The sequence below is a fragment of the Canis aureus genome, chromosome 18, assembly GCF_053574225.1.
Source record: "Canis aureus isolate CA01 chromosome 18, VMU_Caureus_v.1.0, whole genome shotgun sequence".
Taxonomy (NCBI): Eukaryota; Metazoa; Chordata; class Mammalia; order Carnivora; family Canidae; genus Canis; species Canis aureus.
This window is the reverse complement of record NC_135628.1, coordinates 34,728,395-34,754,936: the sequence shown is the minus strand read 5'-3', so window position 1 is coordinate 34,754,936 and position 26,542 is coordinate 34,728,395. Positions and strand designations below refer to the sequence as shown.

At 33.7% G+C, this 26,542-nt stretch overlaps 1 protein-coding gene across 1 annotated transcript in view; it reads right to left on the bottom strand.

Annotated features, from left to right (window-relative positions):
• Window positions 1-2,926: 2,926 nt before the first annotated feature.
• The window catches only part of THSD7A (thrombospondin type 1 domain containing 7A), a 428,088-nt gene continuing 404,472 nt past the window's right edge, over window positions 2,927-26,542 (bottom strand). Inside the window, exons 23-28 of the mRNA XM_077856743.1 lie at window positions 25,267-25,440; window positions 18,167-18,262; window positions 15,312-15,394; window positions 14,750-14,960; window positions 12,253-12,340; window positions 2,927-11,593 (exon numbers count right to left, since the gene is read on the bottom strand). Coding sequence (XP_077712869.1) covers window positions 11,509-11,593; window positions 12,253-12,340; window positions 14,750-14,960; window positions 15,312-15,394; window positions 18,167-18,262; window positions 25,267-25,440 — 737 coding nt within the window. The 3' untranslated portion in view covers window positions 2,927-11,508. The remainder of the gene's footprint in view (window positions 11,594-12,252; window positions 12,341-14,749; window positions 14,961-15,311; window positions 15,395-18,166; window positions 18,263-25,266; window positions 25,441-26,542) is intronic.

The window sequence follows — 26,542 nt, the reverse complement described above, 5'->3', positions numbered from 1 at the left end:
AATGTCCTTATATCATTGTACGTATGCTTTATTTCCATTATCTATCTTTGCATATGTGCACCACACATGCTCTGTCTCTAACCTCTTTGTCTCTCTCTCTAAACTTTAGGATCAGCTTCTAGAATAGAGATACTAGGTCAAATGATTTTTATTTTTTAACTAAAAAGATAGTGTTCACATTGCCCTTCATTGACTTGAATCAACATTTTCCTCACTAGGATTAAAAATATATTTTTTTGCCTTATATTTGATAAGATTGTATATTGCGAAACTTTATTTTCTTCATATACTGGGTCACTGTTTTAAATGACATTTCTTTGACTATGAATGTGAGAATCTTTTTCATAAGTTCAAAAGTTACTGTATTTCCTTCTCTGTTCTGGCACTGTGTGCTATTATCCAACCAGAAAGTGATACAGAATTTTCAACTGAGGTTTTTGGTCCTTCCTTCATTTCCTTTTTAAACAACCTGTAAAATATGCAGGATCTGATCATTATCAGTGATAGGAACTGCTCTTAATACTTACATGTCCAAAGGACTGTGCCAATGAGTGGCAATGTAGTCGAAGGTAAGATAATGTATCAATTTATTGTGATGTCCGCTTTGATTATGGATCCATAATTACATTTAAATGTTTCTGGCCAGGAACTGCTGATTTTTGAAAGCAAATATGGTTGTAATTCTGAAGGGAATTATATCAAAGTCCTCTTGAGTTTCTTAAATCACTGAACAAACATTGCCGTAATCCTTTTAAAAACATGCATTATATCATTACTACCAGGCACGGCCTCAGTTTGTTATTTTTTACTTCATTATAGGAGATATCTTAATTTGATTTTTCCTGTGGATTCTTATATGTAGATGTTAGAATGAGCATACAAAAATTAATTCTTACAAGTTCTAAGTGTCTTTTATACAAATAACAGGTCAAAATTCTGTACACTATGACTTCTTCTACAGCCAGGATACTTTTTCTTGATTTATTTTTGTAAATCATTTTCCCCATAGGCAGCAAGGTAGTGCCATCAAAAGACAGTGCCAGTAGCCTTTGGTAAAGACAGTAAAAAGTGATAACAACAAAATCCCCCAGCAGACAAATATTATAAATGAGTGAACCTTTTATAAAGATAAATTTTGGAAGGGTATGATTATATATCAGCTGTCAGACTAGCAGCTGGAGGGTCACTGGGGACATGGTTTGACAGGGTTTTCACTACAATCACAGTGTTTATGAAAGCCTGGGGCACTGGCCTATCCCTTCCCAGAAGGTGTTCACATTCTCCTCCATGTTACTTTCTAGACTTACTGGTTGACACCAATTTTGAAATACATTTTAATTTTCTAAGAAATCAAAATGTTACATGCTGTAAGGAATTTTAAATGATCTATCATTGTATTTACTTGGTTGCTAAAAGTTCCCTACTATTGTTCCAAAGTGAGTTATGGGGATTTGGGAAGCACTCGGAATTGTAACATTATACGGTTCTTTCTGGTTTACTTCTTACTTGCATTTCATTTGGTTGTTCTTGATATCATAAATTAATGTCGTTTAAGACTAAACATGATAGCCAAGCTGCTTTTGTAGTCTAGAACAAAGGCTTTCTAGAAATTTGCAATTGCTCTTAATTAGCTTCCCTTCCTCATCTTCCAGTATTTCCAGCTCCCTCTTATAACTGGCTTATTCTCAGCTATCACTCCTCTGTGATGAGAGGCTCAGTCACTACTGTTTTTCTTTTCTTTCACTGCTCTGTTACGATTCTGTCCACATCACAACATTGTGCCTTCTAAAGAGTTTAGGTTAACCTATTCCTGGCAAGTGAAAGGAAAATGAAATGTATTTATGATGGAAGCCTGACAAGTTTGAGCTTGAGATGAATTAGTTGATTTCTTAATTCTACTGGCCTCCTTGTCATTGATCTATTGTTGAATCTTAACCACTCTTTGCCCATAGACCTTGAAGTTCACCAATTCTTTTTGTTGTTGTTGTTAATTTATTCATCCAACAATAATTCATTAGTCTTACTATGTGTTGGGCTTCATTCCAGGCAAGGTACAAAATCAGTAACAACCTGGCCTCTCTCATGTGTGAAAAAGCATTAAAAACAAACAAACAAACAAACCCCTACAAACTAAAAAGAGAGTATCAAGTGCTGCTAAAACAAAAAAACAAACTAGGGGCTCCTGGGCTGCTCAGTCAGTTAAGTGTCTGCCTTTGACTCAGGTCTTGATCCTAGGGCCCTGGAATAGAGTTGGGCTCCCTGTTCTGCAGAATGTCTGCTTCTCCCTCTCCCTCTGCTCCTCCCCCTGCTCATGCTTTCTTTCTCACAAATAAAATCTTAAAAAAACAAAACCAAAACCAAAAAACAACCAACCAAAAAAACCCAAAACCTAAAAAGGGCAGAAGAACAGAGAAATGACAAGGAGAGTCAAGAAGACTTCCTAGAGGAGGTGGCTGTAAGCAGACACCTGTGCAAAGTGAGGAAGCAGCCCAGCCTATATTGAAGGAAAGAGCATCCCAAGTAGAAGTAATAGAAAGGTCACAGCTTTGAGGAAAGTGTGGTTTTAGTGGAAGATTAGGATCTACCTTCAGCACCTTCAGCTGACTGTATCCTTGAGGGTTAGCCTGAGAGTGAGGTGAGCATGCTCAGGATTTAGCAGAGGGTTAGGGGCAGTGAGGTGGCCAAGCCCATTGTAAAAGCACCGCTGCCTGAGATAATAAGAAAAAATAAACTGTGGAGGAATAAAATCCAGAAAGTTCTCTTTTCTTTACTGAAGAAAAGTTAAAATTGTTGATGGCCTAAAATTAACAACCCCATGGCATCATCAGAATTGCCATTTAAAAATAATATGTAGTAGAGGACTGAATCCAATGTGAAAAGATGAAAAGTTGATCAAATTTGCTAGTAGTCAAGAAAAGGGAAACAATGAAAGAGATTGATGGTTTATTTTAGCCTGATTGGGACTTTTTTTTAAGCATATAGTTGACACACAAGGTTACATTAGTTTCAGGTGTATGAGATGGTGATTTGACAACTCTGTACATCATGCTGTGCTCACCACAAGTATAGCTCCCATCTGTCCCCATACAACACCATTACAGTCCCATTGACTGTATTCCTTATACTGTACCTTTTATCCCTGTGACTTATTTATTCCATAACTGGAAGCATATACTTGCTACACCCCTTCATCCATTTTGTTCATCTCGCCTCCCTTCCCTGCTCTGGGAACCACCAATTTGTTCTCTGTATTTATTGGTATATTTCTAATTTGTTTGTTTATTTTTTATTTTTATTTATTTATTTCTTTATTTAGATTTCACATATAAGTGATATCCTATGGTATTTGTCTTTCTCTTAGTTCAACTAGCATAATACCCTCTAGGCCCATCCCTATTGTTGTAAATGGCAAGACCTCATTCTTTTTTATAGCTGAGTAATATTCCATTGTATATGTTTACCACACCTGGTACTGGATGGATTGCTATTGTAAATAATGCTGCAATAAGGGTGTACCTATCTTTTTGAATTAGTGTTTCCTTTTTCTCTGAGTAAATACCCAGTAGTGGAATTATTGGATTGTATGGCATTTCTATTTTTAATTTTTGAAGAATCTCTGTACTGTTTACCATAATGGCTGTACCAATTACATTCTTGCCAACAGAGTATGAAGGATCCTTTTTCTCCCCTCCTCCCCAACACTTGTTATTTTTTGAGTCTAGCCATTCTTACAGGCATAAGGTGGTATCTCATTGTGGTTTTGATTTGCATTTTCCTGATGATTAGTTGTGTTGAGCATCTTTTCATGTTTTGGCCATTGTATATCCTCTTTGGAAAAATGTCCATTCAGGTCCTCTGTCCATTTAAATCAGATTATTATTCAGTTGAGTTGTGTAAATTATTTATGTATTTTCAATATTAATCTCTTATTGAATACAATATTTGCATATATCTTTATCCATTCAATAGGTTGTCATGTTGTTGATAATTTCCCTCTCTGTGCAAAAGCTTTTTGTTTTGACATAATCTCAATAGTTTAATTGTGCTTTTATTTCCCTTGCCTAAGGAGACCTATTTAGAAAAATGTTACTAAGGCCAATGCAAGGAAACTATTGGCTATGTTTTAGGAGTTCCAGGGTTTCAGATCTCACATCTAGGTCTTTAATCTATTTTATTTTTGTGTATGGTATAAGGAAGTAGTCCAGTTTCATTGTTTTGCATGTAGCTGTCCAGTTTTCCCTACTACATATATTGAAGGTACTGTCTTTTGCCCAAGTATCTTCTTGCCTCCTTTGTTGTGAGTAGTCATATATGTGTGGGTTTATTTTTGGGATATTCTGTTTCATTGATCCACATATCTGTTTTTGTGCCAGGTTGCCTATTTTGATTACTACGGCTTTATAGTAGATCTTGAAATCTGGGAATGTGATGCCTCCAACTTTGTTCCTTTTCAGGATTATTTGGTCTATTTGGTGTCATTTGTGGTTCCATACAAATTTTAGAATTATTTGTTTTAGTTCTCTGGAAAATGCTTTTGGTGTTTTGATAGAGATTCAATTTGTAGATTGCTTTAAGAAGTGTGGACATTTTATCAATATTCTTCCAACTGTGAGCGTTGAATATCTATTTGTGTTCTCTTCAATTTCTTTTATCAATGTTTTATGGTTTTCAGAATGTAGATAGCTTCCTTGGTTTATTTTTAGGCATTATTTGTGGGGAAATTATAAATGGAATTATTTTCTTAATTTCTCTTTCTGCTATTTTGTGTATAGAAACACAACTGATTTGTATATTTTGTATCCTGCAACTTATTGAATTCATTTATTATTTCTGATAGATTTTTTGGTGGAGTGTTTAGTGTTTTTCTATGGAACTGGGACTTTACATAACTCAAATTGTGACCAAAAAGCTGTAGGATTTGCCTTAGGTGTTGATGAAGTTTGGGAGGGAGGCAAAGGCCATTATACTTGTTTGAAAACAGTACCACTCACAAAAAAGGAAATTATTTTCTGTTGTGCCTACCAATTTCAGCCCGTTTTTCTCTTTTTCTCTCCCTGCTTCCTGTCCCCATCATGTTTATAAGATTATGTGATCAAGAAGAAAAATATGTTAGGACATACATCAGATTGTTCAATTGAGCTTCCTTGGCAGGGAGATGCTTGGAGTAAGGTGGAGAGGGAAGGAGAAGTCATCTAAAAAATAAATAAATAAAACAAAAACCCCAAACCCCTGCAATACTAGAGAGCATGACTGCATTTAAACATTTTGTATTTATCTACTATCTTTTGAGACTAATTGACACTGAGAACTCTACAATTAAGTGTGTGTTGGCTTTTCTTTAAAATATGTTCAGAGTTCAATGGCAGAGATCACTAGGTACTCAGAAGAAGCAAATAAAGAATGTAGACTGGTCAGGTTTCTCTTTGTGTTGTCAGGACATAAATTGGAGTTGCAAAATAAAAAGTGAAGTTAGTAATTTGACTATGAGTATCTGCAATATCTATAAGGAATAATTTGGGTGATAGAGTCAAACTTTTTTTTTTCATCCAGATTCAGTTGTAATGAACATTATGGAATATAAGAAGACTGCAAATCATTTTTTCATCTAGCACTTGTGGCTAGCTGTGTATTTTAGGGGATCATGTGCTAAGTGTTTAAAGGGTTCCCTACTTAGATATATTTCGGCACACAGCTATTTTAGAAAATGTTTTAACTCCAAGCTACACTGGCAATAATTTATCTAATTTGTGCACCTCTTCTGATTTTATGAATGTGTGCGTCTCAATTTGGGGAATGGAGGGAATCTTAATTTGTTAATGTGTGAGCTCCTACCTTGTTTTTTTGGTTTGGCCTTTCATTGGTAGGCATAGGGAGAGGCCTACCTTCTGACTGAGGTGCAGGAAGAGCTGCTCTGTTCTCGAGTGTCTCACTATTCTCTGCGGCTGCTCTCTTTTAATTGACTGGAAATCAAGAGGTCATTTATCCATAATGATTAATATGGTGGCCTCAGCAGACTTTTAAAGTTAAGATTTGTATCTCTCGAACTTTCTCAATTGGAGTTGTTAAAAAAAAAAAAAAAAGCCTCAGGAATAGGCAATGCAGTGGTAAAAGGGTTTGGATATTCACGGAAATATTTTTTTTTAACCCATGTATGAACAGCAAATGTGCAAACCAAAAAAAGTACACAGGAGTAGAATGAAAATGATTTCCATGTTTGTCAGCAACATAGTTATTTACAAATAACCCATATGAAAATGTAAAAAAGCATATTACATCTTCACATGCCATCTGTATTAACTGAATAAAGCTTAGTGACATTATTTTCAAATCTGTAGTTAATTGTACATAGACATTTTGTGCGTTAAAAAAGAAATGTACATAATTTAAAATAAATTACATTACACAATTTACAAAGTAATAACAAAAACTTCTTAGACAAATGCCTCCTTAAACAAAATAAATATTCAGGTAATTAAATTAACAAAAAAACATTTAGGGGATTATAATTTATATAAAGACATATTGCAAATTTAATAAAGTTATATTTTACAATGACCGATACTGATCTCTTCAAATCTCTGTGCTACAAAGAGGCAGGAAAAAGTACCAGAAAGGGGATCTTAATGTTTACTTTTTAAAAATAAACACAAATAGATTGCTGAAAAATAGTTGTGAAAACTCCGTTGAAGGGTTCAAAGTAGATGATCTAGAAGATCTAGAAACTACTGCTTAAAAAAAAAAAAAAAGCATCTACAAAACAACAAGATAGTTATAATCTAAATAGACTAGAGATTTTGATCGCTGAAAACAGGACTGCCACAAACTAAAAGTCTTCATATACTGCCCATTTTTAAGATCTGGCTTGGTAGAAGCATGAAAACCTAAAACTACAAAGTTAACTCTATCCACTCAGTATTTGTTTTACTCACTTAATAACACAGACATAACCATTTTCAGCGTTCCTGCTAGATATAGAATTACCGTAATCACCCTGCAATACATCCTCTTTATAAAGAGTCATGTTTGCTGGGCCCGCACTCCACTTTCAGACCCCCAAATCCTCTTCTGCTGTCACAACCACCTGAGTATAGGACCAGATGGGACAGGCAGGTGTTTTGTTCTCATATCTAAACTAGACCCAGGAAAACTCATTTTTTGACAAGGCTCTTCATAGATTTGTTCTGATAGTGCTTCTTTCAAACACCTTCAGTCTTAGTGGGAAAATAGAACATGAAACACATTTGAATTTGGTAATAATTTTACAAACAGATCTCCGATCATTTGGAGACACAATTCTTGTGAATCTATTCAAACTCTAAGCCCAGGAATGGGCTCTCCTTTCTCTAAGGTACTGGAGTGCCTTACTGTCTTGCAGGTTGGGTCATAGACACGGAGGCGAGGTAGAGGTAGGAGAGTACTGGGTCATACTAAATGAGTACAAAAACTGACATATTTACAGAAAAAAAGTCTTTTTTTTTGAGGGGGGGGGGCAAGTCTTCTACATCTTTTCTTACCTTTTGACTCATGTCTTTGACCAGTACATTTTGTTTAAATCAAGATGTTCACACTCTTAGTGACACTTTGACTCTATTAGGTAGGGAATATAGACCTTCACCACCTTCTTTTTTTTTTCCTCCTTACTTAAAAATTGTGAGTATGTTTAGTAGAAGGTAGTTCTGAGAAAAGTAGACAAGATTAGTTAAGCAGAGTAGAGAGAGACCAGAGATAATCATCATAAAGGAACATAGGTATAGGTATAGGAACATAGGGATTTGGAGGAGATAAACAAATTAAACAAAACAAAACAAAACTGAGAGGTGTTAATTCCTGTAAGAAGTTCTGCATAAGTGACTTTATCTTGAAGTGTCCAGGAATGTAACAGGGTTCTGGTTCAGCCACATGAACATTGCCACCTCCCTGAGGGTGGAGGAGAATTACAGCAAAAGCGTAAAGCATGGCCTGAGACATGGACATTACATAAGGAAAAATGCTGCACTGGAAACAAATCCAGAGTCAAGGGTGATGTAAGTGCTGTCCTCATTCATGAAATATTTTTCCTTCTTTTGAGTATCTAAGATACATAGGTATACAAAAGCCATGACTCATTGTTTTACAGTGCCTAGCAGAGTGTCTTACATGTGATAATGCAAGAAATATTTGTCTTGTTTTGAGTAATTTGTGCTTTGTTATAAGTAATTAAGAACATGCTTTTATGTACTCCTTTTCAAATTAACTTTAAGCTACACTGCAGTGTCCTGAAAAAGTCTTTCAAATAAGAATTATGGTCCATATTTTAGATTAGGTACTGATAATAAGCAAATCAACCCCTTTCAAGAGAGATCAGTTGTGCCAATTCTATGTAGTTTATATTGAAACAGTCCAACAAAATAGTATATAACGTCATTTTTCTTTTCTTTTTTTCCTCAAAACCAAGCAGACCTTTGTATTTATAGAGCAGTAGTTCTAGATCTTTTGGGGCTCACAGGCCATTTTGATAAGGCAAAAGTGTTAACAGACCAGTTACTACTCTATTCCCCTCCTGAATTGTCAGAATGAACAGGAGGAATAAGGTTTTGATGAAATTCCAGTAACATACTAAACTAATTATTGACTCATGCCAGGAACAAAAATAAGGCCATTTTCATGTTCTAAACATGAATACAGTAACCTTCATTTGTCCAAAATAGGCAGCTGGCTATCTGTCCTTCCTTCCATCTTTTTAATAAGAGGCCACCCAGTATCTATCCTAACAGTGAATTTCCAATATGTTTTCTAGTTTTAGGTCACCTTGAACCTAGTTTCCTTTCATATAAGCAGTGTTGTAAAATGTGATTAATTTATGAATAAAATAATATATTTTCATAAAATTTTGATCAATTCATTAATTCTTACAGTATGGGCTGCGTGATACTGATCTGCTTTCTGAATTAATGACATTTTACAGTATCATACGTATAGCTTTTGTAGTGACAATAACAATATTTTATTCAGTAATTTCAAGTTATTAGATGTTGCATGCATGCAAGGCTGTTAGCTAAATTCTTCAAGTAACCGCAGTAGATTCTTTCTCAGCCATTTTGGACAAATGGAGTTCATTTTATTCAAAGAGATCAACTTGAGGATTATATGGAAGACCCCTGAGTGCATACACTGGCAATCACAGTTTTAGAGCAACGGTATTATTTTTGTCTTCCTCTTCAATAAGACCGATGCAATGGAATTTGTTTTTATGCTTTGTTTTGTTTAAATCCTTGGTTTAAAGTAAAATTCTCATGTCTGTAAACATCTGTTTGCTTTGAAATGATTGCTTTGCCTAATACAGTGAGTGTTAAGGAATTAGTGATTTCCACATTTAATTCTTATTAAAATAGTTAAAAATCTGTTCATTTTAGGGGCGACATCCTAATCTGAGGTCTTTTGTAATCTTTGCATGTACTCTAGTGGACAGCAGGGGGAGTTCAAACTCTACTTGAAGGTAAAACACCTGCTAGTCTAAACCACTTTTATAGTAACACAGCTATGTTTAAGATAAAATAGCTTATTACATTATTTTTAATAGACCTGAAAACCTAATGTCCTCCCCTCTACCAAAGGTTGTTGCAATAAATGTTGCCTGAAAAATGGAGTTGCTTTGCAATGGCACCTTTTGCATTTTCTTTTCATACAAAAGAAGTCTGCCAAATGAAATAGCATTTCACTGTGCCATTCCCAGGGTTACATGTGTGAAAAATGCAGTTACTTTGAAAACAGTGATAAAGTTTAATGACTTTTTTTCACCTTTGAAATTAAACACTGATGGCATTCTAAGGGTAAATGAGTGAAAACAAAAGGTGACACAATATAGAGAGGTAAGCACTGAAAAAACTTCTAAACCAGTGGTTCACAAACCACAACATGTCACAAAGAAAGGCTTATTGGAAAACAGCCACGCTCATTCTCTTATGCACTGTGTATCGTCTACACCTGCATCCTCATGATGACAGAGTTGAGAAGGTGCAACATAGACCTGGCTGAAAATATCTACTATCTGGTCCTTCACAGAAAAAGTTTGCCACCTTTGGTCTAGATATTTAATGAAGCCCTGGGCAAACTATTCTTTTCTGAAAATTTTAGTTTTTGAAATACTACAAAGACTGCTTCAAATTTTACTAGTGAGAAAGACAAAACTATGGATACATTTGATGCGAACCTGGAAAACAAATCAGGGAAAAAGAGAAATCACACAATTTTGAGTTCTAGTTACAAACATTATCAAGACATTATTTTTTCCATCTGCTCAAAATTAAAAAGACAACCGGCTCCTTTTTTTCTTTTCTTTTCTTTTTTTAACAAAGATAACAAATATAAAAATCTAGTCATAAACTGCCTTCAAAGTACATTAAAAACCAACTAGAGGGATTCATCTTTTGCAGGGTCAATGAGTTCGGGATTTGAACATTTAAATCACTGTCATGTCGATTTCACAATGGCTGCAGCAATGAGGAAGAGTGTATTCAGCAGATGCAATAGCTAATTCCATCCTGTCCTCATCCAAACTGAACTTTATTCTCTTCTGGATACAAGAACTTGCAAATGTCTCCATGACACTCTTAGCACAGATGTCTTCATCCCGTATGAAAAGAGGCAGTTTCTATGGCGATACTGGTTAAGTGCCTATCATGCTGCACTAATATAGTGCAAAAATGTGCCTTCCATATAGCAAAAGAGATGCAGGCAACCAGTTTGAAAATTAGGGAAAGTAGAAACGTATTAACACAAGCAAATTAGTTTTCCAGACAATAACCACTCTAAAATACAGAACTTGAGGACTTTTTTTTTTTTTCTAAGATACTAGTACATGTCCAGCATTCGTACTTCGGAGAAAAACAAAAATTAAGTCTTATAAAAGAGTCTTTGCCTCTGAAATACAGGTTAATGAGAGCTATCATCAACCACCCAAATGCTGAATTTATTCAATGGTTTTCTGTTCACTTTAGAGCTTATTTCTCATTCACCATTAAAACTGTTTATTGACAAGTACATAGTCTGACATAGTAATGTGTATCATTCAATTGAGTATACATGTTGTTATGCTTGACTATAGTATTGTAGAGATCTTGGTATAAATTCTTCATGCTAAAATGTTACTATGGGTTAACACTGCCAACAGAGGCTTTCATCAGGTCTCCTAACTGACCAATCCCACAACCATATTGTAGTGATGAAAGGGAACTGTCAGTTGGTAGATTTCAGAAAAGATCACAAAAACTCTCAGAATGCAGCATGTATTCAACTAAATCTAGAATTCTCAGGGCTGATTTTCTTTTTCTTTTCTTTCTTTTTTTTTAATGTAAGTGGTACTGTCTTGATTTCTCCAATGGCACTGTGATTTTCACTCTTTTCATTGATGCTCTTTTAAAAAGTTACAGTGCATTTTAATTCACACAGTGTGAAGAGCTTTGTGGCTGCTGGATGTCTACTGCAAAGTCAGAAAACTGAAATTGGTTGTTGCCAGGGTTAAGTTCTATTTTACATGTCTGCATCTCCATCGTAGGCTAGGGTTAAAGGTTTCAGTCGGTTGTTTTGCCTTCTTTGGGGTTTCTTTGGCTTTTTGCTGTAAATAATAATAATAATCAGGAAAGGAAAATCCATCTTTAATTGTAAATTTTACTCTTTTACATGGAAAAATTCAATCTATTGATAAAGTTGCCTAACTGCCTAATGACCTAAATTCAACATTAAAGTTTGATATTCTGGTGTCTTTGAATTTCTTATTTTATGCTCTAAATAAACTTGAAATGGAACCCCTCAAATATTTTATTATCCTGTAGAAGAAATATCAAATGGAATTACTAATAATGGAAATACTATAATCATTTATATTTGACCAGAAATCTTTATAACGTGTTAAAGAAGACAGTTAAATAAAAATAGGTATCATTATCATATCTTTCTCCAGTAGTAATTCAGTATCAAACCTTGTAGTTCACCATAAGCATACAAAGCAATATTATCTTGTATAACCAAAGAGAACATATTTGAGATGACCTGGAGCAGCTCTGGCTCATTTTCAGACACTATATGGCTCATATTTGGTAGTTTTTAGACTGTCTATGATGAAAACTATTTTTATTTCAAATTTCAGATGAATGCTAAATAAATGTGAAGTACTTATGTGAGACAAAAATTGCTGTTTCTGTATTATAGTCAACTATTTTTGCCAAACTAAAGAGATATGTAACCCCTTAGATTTTGAAATATTTAATCACTCACCAAGCTAGATAAATCATGGAGACAATAAAGATGAGTAACACAAATGCCCCAGCTGCTACACCGTAAACCCAGGTTTTTAGTCTCCCATCTAAGAAGAATGGATATTAGTTATTAATTTACATTAGTCTGGTATGTGTGCATATATAAAAATATATATGACAGTCTTTAACTATGACCAATGACCAGTCACATATGAGCAAATCCTTTCAAAACAAAATTAATTATTGCTTAGGCATAGTTAATGATTAAAGCAAAGCTGCTATTATGAGTTAGATGCTGCTTCATTAAAGATAAATTATCAGTGAGAATTGAATGGAAAAGAAATAATGGTTTTAATTCAGTTTGCATTCAGATTTCAAGTTCATATGCCTAAATTTTTGCTGCTGCTTATCTACATTTTACTTCAAATCCAATATATGTGTAGTGCTAAATAAACATTTTCTTCTGATTTTCATTCTGAGAATGGCAATTATAAGGGAAGAAGAAAAGTAATGCAATTTCATTAAAGTCCTAGAGCTTAGGGTTTATGCAGACAGGTATCTGAACATAAATTTTGTAATTTTAACCTTTTTTCCTAGATGAATTGAAAGTGAATATATTTAACATTTTTTGGAATTAATTTTTTATCTAATTTACACCACTGTACTTTAAAGTTTATTTGATGATATCATTTGTAAAACTAGCCAAGTTTGACTATAACCTATAAATAACTTTTTAATTCTAAATAACTTTTTTCTACCTTTTTTATTATATGGAATTAGGAAGGATAGGAACTTTTCTAATTCGGTTTTCTGGTCTCCTTTTCTTTGAGTTTTTTAGTTTTGTGTTTAGAATAAACTTCAACTAGATTATAGTATTAATTTGCCTAACTGGATCATTATATCAATATATATTTTCTGTTGCATACATATAATTAAACATATCAGTGCTGAAATTATAGATTGGGCAAATGGACTCCACACTCTGGTTTATTCAATATTTGGAAGTCATCAAAAGAAAGTCACTACTGTGAAAGTTTTCCCACTGAGAACTGATCAACTGGGGTCCATTTGTTGGAACTAAACTGTTAATATTCTGAAATCCTTTCGATTCTAAAGATTTTAAAAATGAGAGACTGGGCTTAAAATTAACCACTGTTGGGTTCATCTGCCCTGAGAGTTCTTCAACACATACTGAGTTTTTTAAAAGCCAAGAACAAAGTCTAAATGTACTTTTAAAGAACATAAACCTTTTTAACCTATAATCATTTTAGGGAGGGTATATATTAAATTTAAAATGACAATTCTCTCTAAAAACCAGTTTTGATGAGAGAAGGTATGCTTGGATTCTTAGTCAAGGTCAAGATTGGCTATTGAATGGCCATTTGCCAGTCCACTATCTTGAACACTGAGAAAAGAGTTTCCAGCACAGACACATCAGCTTTGCAAAATAAATTGTATTTTCAGCTAATAACCTTACCGAGGCAGGGATCATGCAGTTAAATCACGGTATTTAGGTTAAATCACCCAAATACTGAAAATACTTAAAATACTAATAGTAATTCTCCAATAAGGGTAAGTGTTTTTGACTTAATACATTATAAATAGGGAAGTGCTATACAGATTCCTTCTTTTCTCCTATTTCTAACAACTGTAAAGTAGACTATGCCTGGCTTTGCCTAGAGATTTCCTTTGGTCATTAACTAGTAATACCTCTTGGTGTGAGAAAAACTGTCATTATCTTAGCTACCATTTAGCCCTTGTAGCACAATTTTAAGCACCAGCTGTAGTTCCAGGAATAAGCATATAGTTTATTCCACCTGGGGAGAGAATGTGTGTGGGGTAGGTATAACATTTTATTAGGCCTTCAAGCTTTTGCCTGTATTGGCTTCAAGTCCATTACTAGACACATTAAGAGGGTCTGTTTAATATGACAAGGGTCTGGTCAGTCTCCAAATTTAAATCATCCCATGTAGACAGGAAGGCTCCATCCTCGCCCTTCTGTATCTGGTGCTACTACAGATTCTGATTATTTGAGTTTATCAAATCTAGAGGCTGATAGAAATTGGTCTGGCTACCAAGTGCCCTCTGGTACAGCATTACTGATGTTCCTATTTTAGGTTCAAATTATTACCAGTTTGTGGCCAAATGAAAAATTCTTATATGTCTTTAGAGTTTTATTTGTTCCAATTCTGAATGACAATACACTTTAGTCCTAATTGATATTTCATTGTTAGATTTCTTTGTTCAATGTGAATGTAATTATACTTGTAAATTTAGGTCCGAGATCAAAATAATATCTTAATTTTTTTTCCTCAGGAGAGAATAGTTTCATTTCTCTGAACTTTGAGCATGAGTGTTTTTTTCATAATAGCAAACCATTATACTATATGGTAATATCAGAATGAGTACAGATGAAAAATAAATCATATGAAAACACTTGCTCATTTTTTAACCTTTTGACATTGGTTAAAGGTATAACCAAAGGATTCTACATCAACACTGTCTAGTCACTTCACCTGGCCCAAATGGCTGTAGAAACCAGGTCCTTCCCCGTCCTGTTGGATTACTGGAGGATTGGGTTGGATGTACTGCCCGACTGGTTTTCACATCTCCTCTTTTGTCCTCCACAGTGGGTATCACCACCACGGGGATAAGTGTGCATTGCTCAAGTGTACCGTTAGAAGACATGACTTCAGTATACCCTTCTTCACAACTGCATGTCCTCATCTGCAGGAGAACAAGAGGATTTCTACCACACATAGAAAGTGATCTTTGAGAGCTTAATTGATCTGACTTGAAGAGAAGTCTCTAAAGGAGTGTTGTTTTAGGAATTTACTACATGTAATTTCTGTCCTAACATAAAAAAGAACATACTTTTTGTACTGTACACAGATTGTTTTAACAGTGGAAGTAAGTGCATTCAGAATTGTTTATATTATTAAAAGGAGAGGTCTAGAAGTAAAGCTTTAGGACCCAAGACATGCCTTTTGGGGGGACGGGAGAAAATGGACTTTTTAAGGGGTAGTGGAGTGACAAATAATGAAGCTGGCTTGTCTTTCCTAATAAATTCACACATACCTCACTACAGTACGAGTGGGGTTGACTACACGGTGGGTTACAAGACCTGTCAGCATCAGGCTGGCGCACCACCAAGCAGCCCCCTGCAGAACAGAAAATCACACATTGACAAGTAGCATCTCTTGCAATGATAGAAATACAATGAATAGACTTGTCTTTGAATCCTGAACCACTTTGGAAGCCCCATGGATTTTCTGAGGGTGATTGATTGTGAAATATTTTGTTAACCTTGACTGCTTCCTAGAGGAAGTTGAGGCCTTTCTTATTCAGAGGAGATAGCATAGTGCCTGGCACTCAGCAGGTGCTCCACAAGCACTTGTTCTTATAGTTGCTTTGAAAACATTAACTGCACACAGGTTATTTCTGTCATAGTTCCCTGTATCCCCTATTGGCCCAGTCATTAAAAATCAGATTTGATATCCCTTTAAATTTTTTTCTTGGCTAGTCAGAGAAATAGTGTTCATATTCACTGAGATAGATTAAGTCTTTAATTTATGTGACTACCCCCATAAATGTATTTTTTAATAATGCATATTTCTTTGAGAAGATCACTGTTCCTGCCAATTCAGGATTTTTGTGGGTATAGGAAAGAAAACATTTGTAGCTACTAAGTGATGTATTTGCATTACTGTTCAACTTGACATTGTAGCTCTGTTTTTTCTCCTTCTCTTTCTTTGTTCCAAGTATAGTAACAAGTATGCCTAAATTGTTACAAGTGAGGTTTTAAGATGAGAATAAATGTACTAGAGAAACAATATTGGTGATGGGGGGAACTTAGAGTTTCAGACCATACTTGCTCAGCTGAATAAAATTTTAGGAAACAAAGTTTTTCCTTTATTCATGGGATTGATGATCCTTTGGAATTTAATCAAAGATACCTCTTGTTAATTCTTTGCCCTATCTCTCAGTACTATAAATAAACCATTCATTAAAAAGTTGTGATGAGAAAGCAGTTAGTCATTGCAAGGCAATTGCAGTTAAATGGACATATTGAAGTTATTATCATGAAACACATGAAGAAAAAGGTGAACAACATCTTGATTTCTAATAAGGACAGCTTCATAAAATTAAAGCAACAGATCAAGGTAGGTAATATACTTTACATGCTTGTCTATTTCTCACAAAGAATCTCCTTTTTCCTAAGAGATGGAAGGAATATGCATATAGATTTTATCACAAATCATTTACACGTTGGCTTTTTGGTATCAAAGAGTATTAGAAAGAAGTACATTGGATACTTTAATGGATTAAAAAGAAGGTGAACACATGAGTTCTACAGGTAAGTCCTTTAAAATTTGACTTACCTTTGCATTGGGGAATATCCCCAATTTTAGTGGAAAAAGAGCTTCTAACATGTAGAAGAAAAGGCAGACAAATATTATTTGCATCCATTCGGGGGTGGGGGGGAACCATGAAAAGCAACAGGACCCTCTGGGGAAACTGCAACGTTCCTTCTGAGTAGTTTCAAGAAGCATGTTGACCTTCATTTTCAACACTTGAGTTGAATGGACCATCTCTATAAATGCCTTCACATTCAGAAAACCTATGCTTCCCTTCCCAGGGCTCATTTCACCTTATGCCTCTTACAGTGGTGTCTTCAGAATAGATTTTACTCCCAGAAAATAGTAATGTGAGAGAGTTAAGGGTTTCCTGGTAGGTGTCTCTTCTTTGTTATATATGTGTCTACTGGGAGTTGCTATTATCAATGTTTCTTGATACAGATTTCTCATGTATAAAATCTTACCTTCACAAGAATATAATTTGATATCCTGTTCCAGCTTTCATAGGGAGGAAATAAGTAATTAGGTTTAAATAAATCCAGGTAATTTAAAATTTAATAAAAAAACTGATGCTTTCCAAAAAGCATATTGATCTCTGTTCCTGTTATCTTACTGTATATATTACAGCTACATTTATAAATGGACATTACTAATAGGCATCCAAATGCACATTACCTTTTATCTCTGCCAGAGGGTCAAAACAATGGCAGTAAGTCAGCAGGTCCCCCTGAATACTTAACTCTCAAAATTCATGCTACTGGTACAATATGAAGATTCCTATAGATTAAATCTATAAAAATGTTAAAGGAGAGACATTAGATCTTTGGGTCATGTATTTAAGGTTGAGGTTCTGGTTCCGACCTTGGTTTCTTGCTAGGAAATTTGCAAGGTACGTATCTGGAGCCAGGTTTCTCTCCACTTCACAGTTTCCTTAAGAACCCTTGCATTTACGGGGTTCAGAAAAGGAAACTTTTAGTAATTGCAGGTTGGAGAAGCTCTTTGGTATTTTTGGGTCAAAGGACATTGCAGAAAAATTTTTCATTTAGACTTCTTCTTTGAATATATAAGTTTTGAGTCAGGGGCAGAGTGGATAGAGTCAGTTAGCTGACCAGATGTTCTGGGCTTGAGATTTGCCACCTATTAATTAATAAAAAGTTGAATTACAGATTTCTGAATTTCAAGCAAGGTATTTGGATTTCTATAATTATATTCCATTGGTAATATTTTTGGTCTTAATATATATTGTTTTTAAGGTACAGAAACAGATATAGTCACAAAATACTGATTTTTTTTTTCAGCATGTGGTGAATTATTCACATGTAAAATTTCTAGGGACGGTAATCTAAGAATTATGATAATTTACTGGAATTAGTATTTTAACTAAATGCTAACAACATTGTCTAACATGTCTGGATGAGGGAAAATTTAATTGAAATATTAAAGAACAAAATAGTCAATGATTACAATTATAACAGACTAGGTACTGAAAGAATATCTTTGTTTCCTTAATTACTTTATTTAAACAATGTGTATTACGGAAGACTTTCAAGAAACAAAGAGAAATTGGAAGTTTACCTGTTACATTTATACCATCTGACCTTTGACACCAGACTGTTCGGGAAGAACCCTTCCAAGCACTGGCCATCCATTTATACTCATAACACTGTCCATCTGCAGGGACACAATAAACATGAACAGAAGCATTCTGCTGGCTAGAAGGACAACCATAGGGAAAGAATATTACGAAAATATTTATAAACAATTGAAAAGTGGTAAATCTGTCTCAAAAACGATTCGAATTTATTGTCCTGAAATTGCCACATAAATGTTATAAAATTCCTGACCTATTCCTAAATCCCATTTCTTTGCCATGATTATTATTCTTTTAATGATAATACAGTACAGTTGATCCTTGAACAACATGGGAATTAGGGGCATGTACACCTATGCAGTCTAAAATCTGTGTATAACTTTTGACTCCTCCAAAACTTAACTATTAACAGCCTACTCTTGACCAGAAGCCTTACTGATAACACAAAATACAAGTTAATTGTTTTTATATGTGTTTGTTATACTATATGCTTATAATGAAGTTAGCTAGAAAAAAAGTTATTAAGAAAAGCATAAGGAAGAGAAAATATATTGTAATTTATTTATATTTAAAAAAACCCTCTTATGTAAGTGGACCTGGACAATTCAAACCTGTGTTGTTCAAAGGTCAACTGTATGTATTAAAAATTTGAAAAAGTATCATATTTTATGTATCGTTCTAAATATAGGTATTATACAGACAAAATATTTGTGTGTTTTTTAAAAATGTAGCTATAGCATGTTTCTTTCAACTGCTATATAGAATTCCGTTGTACTAAACACCACAATTTTTTTTAGCTATTTCCTCGCTGGGTGGTCTTTTTGGTTGTTTTCAATTTTTGCTTTTAGAGCAATGCTTCAGTGGTTAACCTCGTGCAGTCTCTTCATGCTTCTTTAAGGTACATATCTAGAAGACAAATTGCCAGGTATCACCATAAGGATGGGTGAAACTTTACTAAATATTATTTGTTTCTTCCTCCAAAAAGTGACAATCTACATAGCCACCAGCAGTGAAGAAGGGTTCTCATTGCTTAAGCTTTCATGAACATTTATAATTGCCAGATTTAAATTTTTTGGTTAGTCTGGGGGCTGTGGAAGCTATATCGTCATTTTAAATTGTAGTTCTCTATTTATTAATGCTATTAAAGAGCAAAAAATGTGGGTATTTAGATTTCCTCTTATGAAAGTTGCTTCTTTATATCTTGTGGCCATTTTTTTATATACTACTGAAGTCTATGCCTTTTCTTATTGAATTGTGGAAATTATTTATTCTAGAATAGCAGTTTTCAAAGTATAGTCCAGAGAACCTGGAGGACTTTGATATCCTTTCAGATTGTGTGTATGTGTGTGTATTTTCCTTTTTCAACTACACATATGTGTGAGTAGAGCTGGATTTTCTTCATATACATAAACTAAACTAAGATTGCAACAGGTTGCAAACAGAAGCAGAGAAGAGAATCCATTTGTCTGCCTTTAAGCCAGATATAGATATGCAAAAATGTAAAACAAGACCATGCTTGTCAAAGTCATTGTTTTTGTTTTGCAAAGTAGTTATTTTTCAGGAAGTATTGTTATTTGTGGTTACATAAAATTGGTTTATGGTTATCTTAAATCTTTTCATTTTTAATAGAATTTTTAGATTTGGGATCCTCAAAACAATTGTAAGAATATAAAATTGGATGAATTTTATATTCTTGGACTAAAACATTTTAAAATTGTTTTTCTAGATACTAATCCTTAGTAATTAATTGACTTCCCAAACATCTTTTCTAAGCCCTTGGCTTCTCTGCTAACCTTATTTACGATCTATTACTATGTACATGATTTCACTTAAAATAATTTTTCATCTTTCCCATCTTTGTGCTTCTCATGTCATGTTTAGGAAATTATTCTCTACCTTGAATTCATGATGGTCTCCTATATTTTCTTTAAATGTTTTACAGTTATGCTTTTCATCTTTGGGTCTATAATTTACCTAGAATACAGTTTTGTGTACAGTTTTGTGTGAGCTTAAAGATAATTTTAAAAACATTATATGGACGACAAATTATTGCAACATTATTTACCCACCCATTACCCTACTGACTTTCACTTCTGTTATGTACCTATGCATGAGAATTTATTCCTGAGATAGTTTCATTAGACTAATTGCTTTATTGTTGACTGATCACTCTTTAAAAATTATTAATGCTATAGAATAAATCTCGAATAAAGCCATGTAAGTCCCTTGAACTTGTCTCCCAGTTTTTCTTCTTAAAATTCTGGGCTTTAATAATTCTGGGGTACTCATGGTCTTCAACCTCTCCATATGAATTTTAGCATCAATTTCCCAGATTACTTAAAAATCTGTTCAAATTACATGGAATTTATAGATAAATTGGTATAAAATTGAGATGTAATGACATTGAGGCTTATCCACGAACATGTCTATTTTACTAATGTTTTTGTTATGTGCTTAAATAAGATTTCATCATTACTTTTATATATATCTTCATCATTTCTGTTAAATATATTTCTTCTTAGTTTTGATTCATTTTTCTCTAATTTTGTCATTGAGTCTTATTGGTAAGAGATTTCATTTTCATTTTTTTTTATTCAAGTAAAGTATAGTTAGTATTTCAGATATATAACACAGTGATTCAACAGTTACATACATTACAAAAACGCTCACCATGATAAAGGTAGCTGCCATCTGTCACCATACAAAGTTATGACAATCTTATTGATTCCCCATGATGTACTCTTGATCCTTGTGACTTATTTATGCTGTAAATGGAAATTTGTATGTCTTGATCCCCTTCATCTATTTCACCTAATCCCTTCTCTGGCAACCATGAGCTTGTTCCCTGTATTTATGAGTCTGCGTTTTTGTTTTGTTCATTCATTTCGTTTAGCTTCCACACATTTGTCTTTAACTTATTTCACTTATCATAATAGCCTCTAGGTTCATCCATGTTGTCTCAAATGGCCAGATCACATTCTTTGGTATGGCTGAGTAATAGAATATTGTATATATGTATACATATATACATATACCATATCTTTATCCATTCATTTATTTTATTTTATTTTTTTATCCATTCATTTATTGATGGGCTTTTAGCTTGCTTTTATATTGTACAATTACAATTGCTTGGCAATTGTAAATAATGCTGTAATAAATATGGGGTGCATATATCTTTTTGACTTAGTGTTTTTTCTTTGGGTAAATACCCGGAAGTGGAATTACTGAGTCATATGGTAATTTTAATTTTTTGAGGAACCTCCATACTATTCACCACAGTGGCTGTACCAATTTACATTCCTGCCAAGAATGCATGAGGGTTTGCATTCTCCACTCCTGGCCAATACCACTTGTCTTTTTGAAATTAACCATCTTGAGTGGTTGTGAGGAGATTCTCATTGTGGTTCTGACTCGCATTTCTCTGGTGATTAGTGATGTTGAGCATATTTTCATGTTTTTGGCCATCTATCTGTTATCTTCTTTGGAAAAATGTCTATACAGGTCCTCAGCCCATTTTTTTCATTATATTTTTGTGTGTATGTATTGAGTTGTATAAGTTCTTTATATATTCTGGATATTAACCCATTATTAGATATATCATTTGCAAATATCTTCTCTCATTCAATTGGTTGCCTTGTTGTTTTGTGGATGGTTTCCTTCTCTGTGTAAAAGCTTTTTTTTATTTTGGTCTAGTCCCAATAGTTTAATTTCTGCTTTTGTTTCTCTTGTCTGAGGAGACATATCTAGAATAATGTTGCTAAGTCCAATGTCAAAGAAATTACTGCCTATGTTTTCTTCTAGGAGATTTATGGTTTCAGGTGGTATATTTAGGTCTATAATCCATTTTGAGCTTATTTTTGTGTGTGGTATAAGCAACTGGTCCAGTTTTATTCTTTCCTATGTATCTGTCCACTTTTCCCAGTACCACTTATTGAAGAGATTGTCTTTTCCCAATTGTATCTTCTTGCCTCTCTTGTAGTGGATTAATTGACCATACATGTGGGTTGTTTCTGGGCTCTCTATTCTGTTCTATTGATTTAAGTGTCTACTTCTGTGCCAATTCCTACTGTTTTGATTACTATAGCTTTGTAGTATAGTTTGAAATCTGAGATTGTGCTACTTCCAGCATTGTTACTCTTTCTCAAGATTGCTTTAGCTGTTCAGTCTTTTGTGATTCCAAATAAATTTTAGGATTTTTCTAGTTCTGTGAAAAATACCATTGGTACTTTGGTAGGGGTTATATTTAATCAATAGATTGCTTTGGGTAATATGAACATTTTAACAATATTCTTCCAATCCATTAGCATGATATATCTTTCCATTTATTTATGTAGTTTTCAATTTCTCTCATCAATACCTTATTGTTTTCAGTGTACAGTATTTCATTTCCTTGGTTAAGCTTTTTTTTTCTAGATGTTTTATTCTTTTTGGTACAATTGTAAATGGAGTTTTTTTCTTTCTACCATTTTGTTATTATTATATAGAAATGAAACAGGTTTCTATATATCAATTTTGTATCCTGCAACATAACTGAATTAATTTATTCTAATAGTTTTTAGGGGAGAGTTTTTTATATCATATCATTGGCAAGCAGTGATAGTTTTACTTCTTCCTTATCAGTTTGGATGCTTTTCAATTCCTTTTATTGTCTCATTGCTATGGGTAGGATTTTTCAGTAGTATATTTGCTAAAAGTGGTGAGAGAGGATGACATCCTGTTCTTAATGGTGAACAATTACAAGCTTATCCACTGAGTATAATGTTAACTGTGGGTTTGTCAAAGATGGCCTTTGCTTTGGTGAGACCCCCTTGTTGAGTTTTTATCATGAATGTATGTTATATTTTTGTCCAATTCCTTTTCTGTATCTATTGAGATAATCATGACTTTTGGCTATTTTGTTTCTGTTAGAATATTCAATGTGAAAATCATCTATAATGTGAGTGATTATTTCTTTGTTTTCAACTATTAAGCTTGTGGTTATGCTTTCTAGGTTGAAAAGAAGTAGCAATAGTGAATATCCTTGCTTTGTTATTGATTCCAAGGGAATGTCTCTTATGTTTTCCCTAATATTATGATGTATGCTGTTAGTTTTGGCAGATATCATTTACTAGTTCAAGTTGTGTGGGGAGGTTTTTATTGTGAATTAATGTTGCATTGTATAAACATATTTTCAACACACATTTAAAGATCATATGCCTTTTTTTCTGTTACTGTGATGACTTACCTTAAGTTTTTCTAATATTTTGGCATCTTTGTACTTATAAAATAAATTATAATTAGTCATATTAATGATTTGGTTAGATAATTTTTATGACTTTGACAATCTGTTTTCATTGGTGACTTTATTGACTGATTTTTACTGTCAGTTATATTGTCTTGTAGCTGGGAGAATTTTCCTCATCTTTTTCCCATTCAACTTTATTTTTTAAGATTACACATAAAAGGGAGTTGTTTCTTTAAATTTTGGTAAAACTCAAAGCCATTTACGTTTTAGTTTGTTTCATGTGTTAGTAAATATTTGATAAATTTGAGTTTTCAATAGTTACAGAATCCATGGTGTAGATTCTCTATTTCTTGATATAAATTATAGTAACATTCTAGATTATCTTGAAGTTTTTATATTTATTAGCAAAATTCGTTCATAAAATATATTGTCAAACTCTACTCTATTAGTTGTAGTAGGGATTTTGCTCTTTTTTTTCTCAATTTTTGCCATGAGGTAGTCCATTTAGTTTTGGTCAACTATTGGCTTTTGATTATCTTGTTTTCTATTTCATTGAATTTGTATTTATCTATATTGGTTAAATTCTACTTTTTCTTTTTAAAAAAATCTCTTGAGTTTAATGCTTAGCTCATTTTAAACTTTTCTCCCTCCTATTTACATATTTAAGGCTTTAAGTTCTCTACTAAGCACTTCTGTGCTGCCTCTCACATTCCATTTGATTGGTAATGCTCTAGAAGTGTGGTTTTTAGTTTTTCCTGATATATGTGCATGGGGAGATTTCTTTTGCAATTGTTATTGATTTCTAATTTTGTCATTTTGGGTTGAACAAATCTTTCCTTGGAATTTATTCCATTTTTTTAAAAAGATTTTATTTATTTATTCATGAGAGACACACAGAAAGAGAAGGCAGAGACACAGGCAGAGGGAGAAGCAGGCTCCATGAAGGGATCCCAATGCGGGACTTGATCCTGAGACTCCAGAATCATGTCCTGGGCCGAAGGCGGCGCTAAACCGCTGAGCCCCCAGGCTGCCCTTATTTCATTTTCATTACCTACACAGTCCTAACACATATGGAATGATTTATCTGACTGGTAAGCTTGGGAAGATTTGACTGACAAGGTGGGTAATTCCACCTAATTCTTAAGTCATCTAGCCCATTTGGCTTTTATTCTAAGCATTCTTCCCTCACATTCTAAGCTTTTTCCTCCAACTTCTCAGTAATGACTAATATTTTGGCTCCTATTGCTATTAAATGTCCTACTCCCTAATTGTTTCAAGACATTAACAGGAAGGCCCGATAAATTCTTTTGTTTTCATTTAGACTGCCTCTGGGTTCACAAGCTAAGACATTTTAATGCTCTGTGGTTCTTAGAAATTTCATGTATTGTTTATACTGGGTGCATGGCTTTTTTTGTGTGTATACATACACACATAGACTGTGAACATGTATGTTCATATGTTCTATGTCAAATTCTTGCCAATACTTTTATCAATTTCCAAGAATATAGTAGAGCCTTTCACTTGGCTGTGGATTTTTCCTTGTTTCCTTTGATTTAAATAAAGCATATTGTTAAATTTATATATGCTCAGGATTGTCCTGGGTGTACAAATAATGTGCTCCTAATTATCTCAGTCTTCTGTAGCTCATAAAACTGTGAAACATTTTTTACATTTTATATCTAATTTATGAAGGGTGAATTTTTCCTCCTATAAATTTTTACACTTCAGAATCAAACTTAATTCTCAGTCCTAAGATCTTATCAAATTACTTATTGAACAGAAAATTTTATATCTTAGGCTTTTGTCTATCAACATAAAACTAAATTGAAAAGGTTTTGTGAATTGTGTAGCACTCACCATTACATGATTTTGTTTCTAACATTTGCTCTGGGCACAGATGCTGATTTTCTAGCTCTTGTATAATCACAGCTCTGGAACGGACCTGTATTCCACCAAAGCCTAGATCTTCACCATTCACACAGGTTAGCTGACACAGGCTCCAGGAAGACCAGTCCTTCAGATAACAGTCACCTGTAAAACACAGTTTTGTAGTTTATACCCATAAACAGTGGCCAGCCATATATTAATTTTATTTCTTAATCTCACTGGGAAATGTTTTTTGGTATGCTAGTCACACATGATATTTACAAGATTTAGATAAGTATTTAAATTTGCAAGTTCATATGTAGTTTATAAGCGTGCATTAATGTTATTTTTGGAATGGATGTTACTGGGTATAGACTATGGCTTGAAGGAGCTTGTTCCTTATCATTCACCTCCTCTTAAGAGACAACAAATTGATTAAAACCTACCACCATTCTTGTCATTATTGTAAAAGGATTTATTAAGTACTTGGTAGTATCAATGAAAATCTAAATATACATAAAGATTTGTCTGGTAGGTATTTATAATTTCAAAAGAACTTGAACTACAAGGCTGGGAAAACTGGCATTTATACTTTTTTTTTCCCTCTTTCTTGCCAGAGGTGTGAAGATGAGATAGCCAACTGAGCAATGGAAGTAGTGGCAATAATACTTGTAATTTTATCTGATCTACATCTTCAATCAACATCTTCTTTTTTCAATTATTTATTAAAAAATAATATACATGAAAAATTATCACATATTATAAATGTTGGGATTTTCACAATCTGATTATATAACCATGGAACCAATACCCAAATCAAGCAACAGGGCATTTTCAAGAGTTTTAGAAATGCTTCTTGTGTTATATATGGAATTATACAAGTTTTAAAAAATATTTCACTCATTTGTTTGCAAGATCCACGTTTTAATGTAGTTCCACTTTGATCATTCTTCCTGCTGTATTCTATTTCACTATATGAAGGTATCACAATTTAGATATTCATTCTATAGGTGGGCATGTGGAGAGTTGTAAATGTTTTCTATTATGAATACTGCTGTTGTGAACATTTTAGTATGAGTCATTTAAATGTATATGTGCATTTCTACTAGGTGTATACCTAGGGGTGGAATTGCTGGTGTATCATGTGTTCAGCATCGTCAACCATTTTGAGAACAAGGAAGAGTTAATGAAATATATCTTTCCTATATACCCTTCCATTCTTCAGGACTGATTGGTGATACTGTTCAGAGGATACAGTAAATTATGA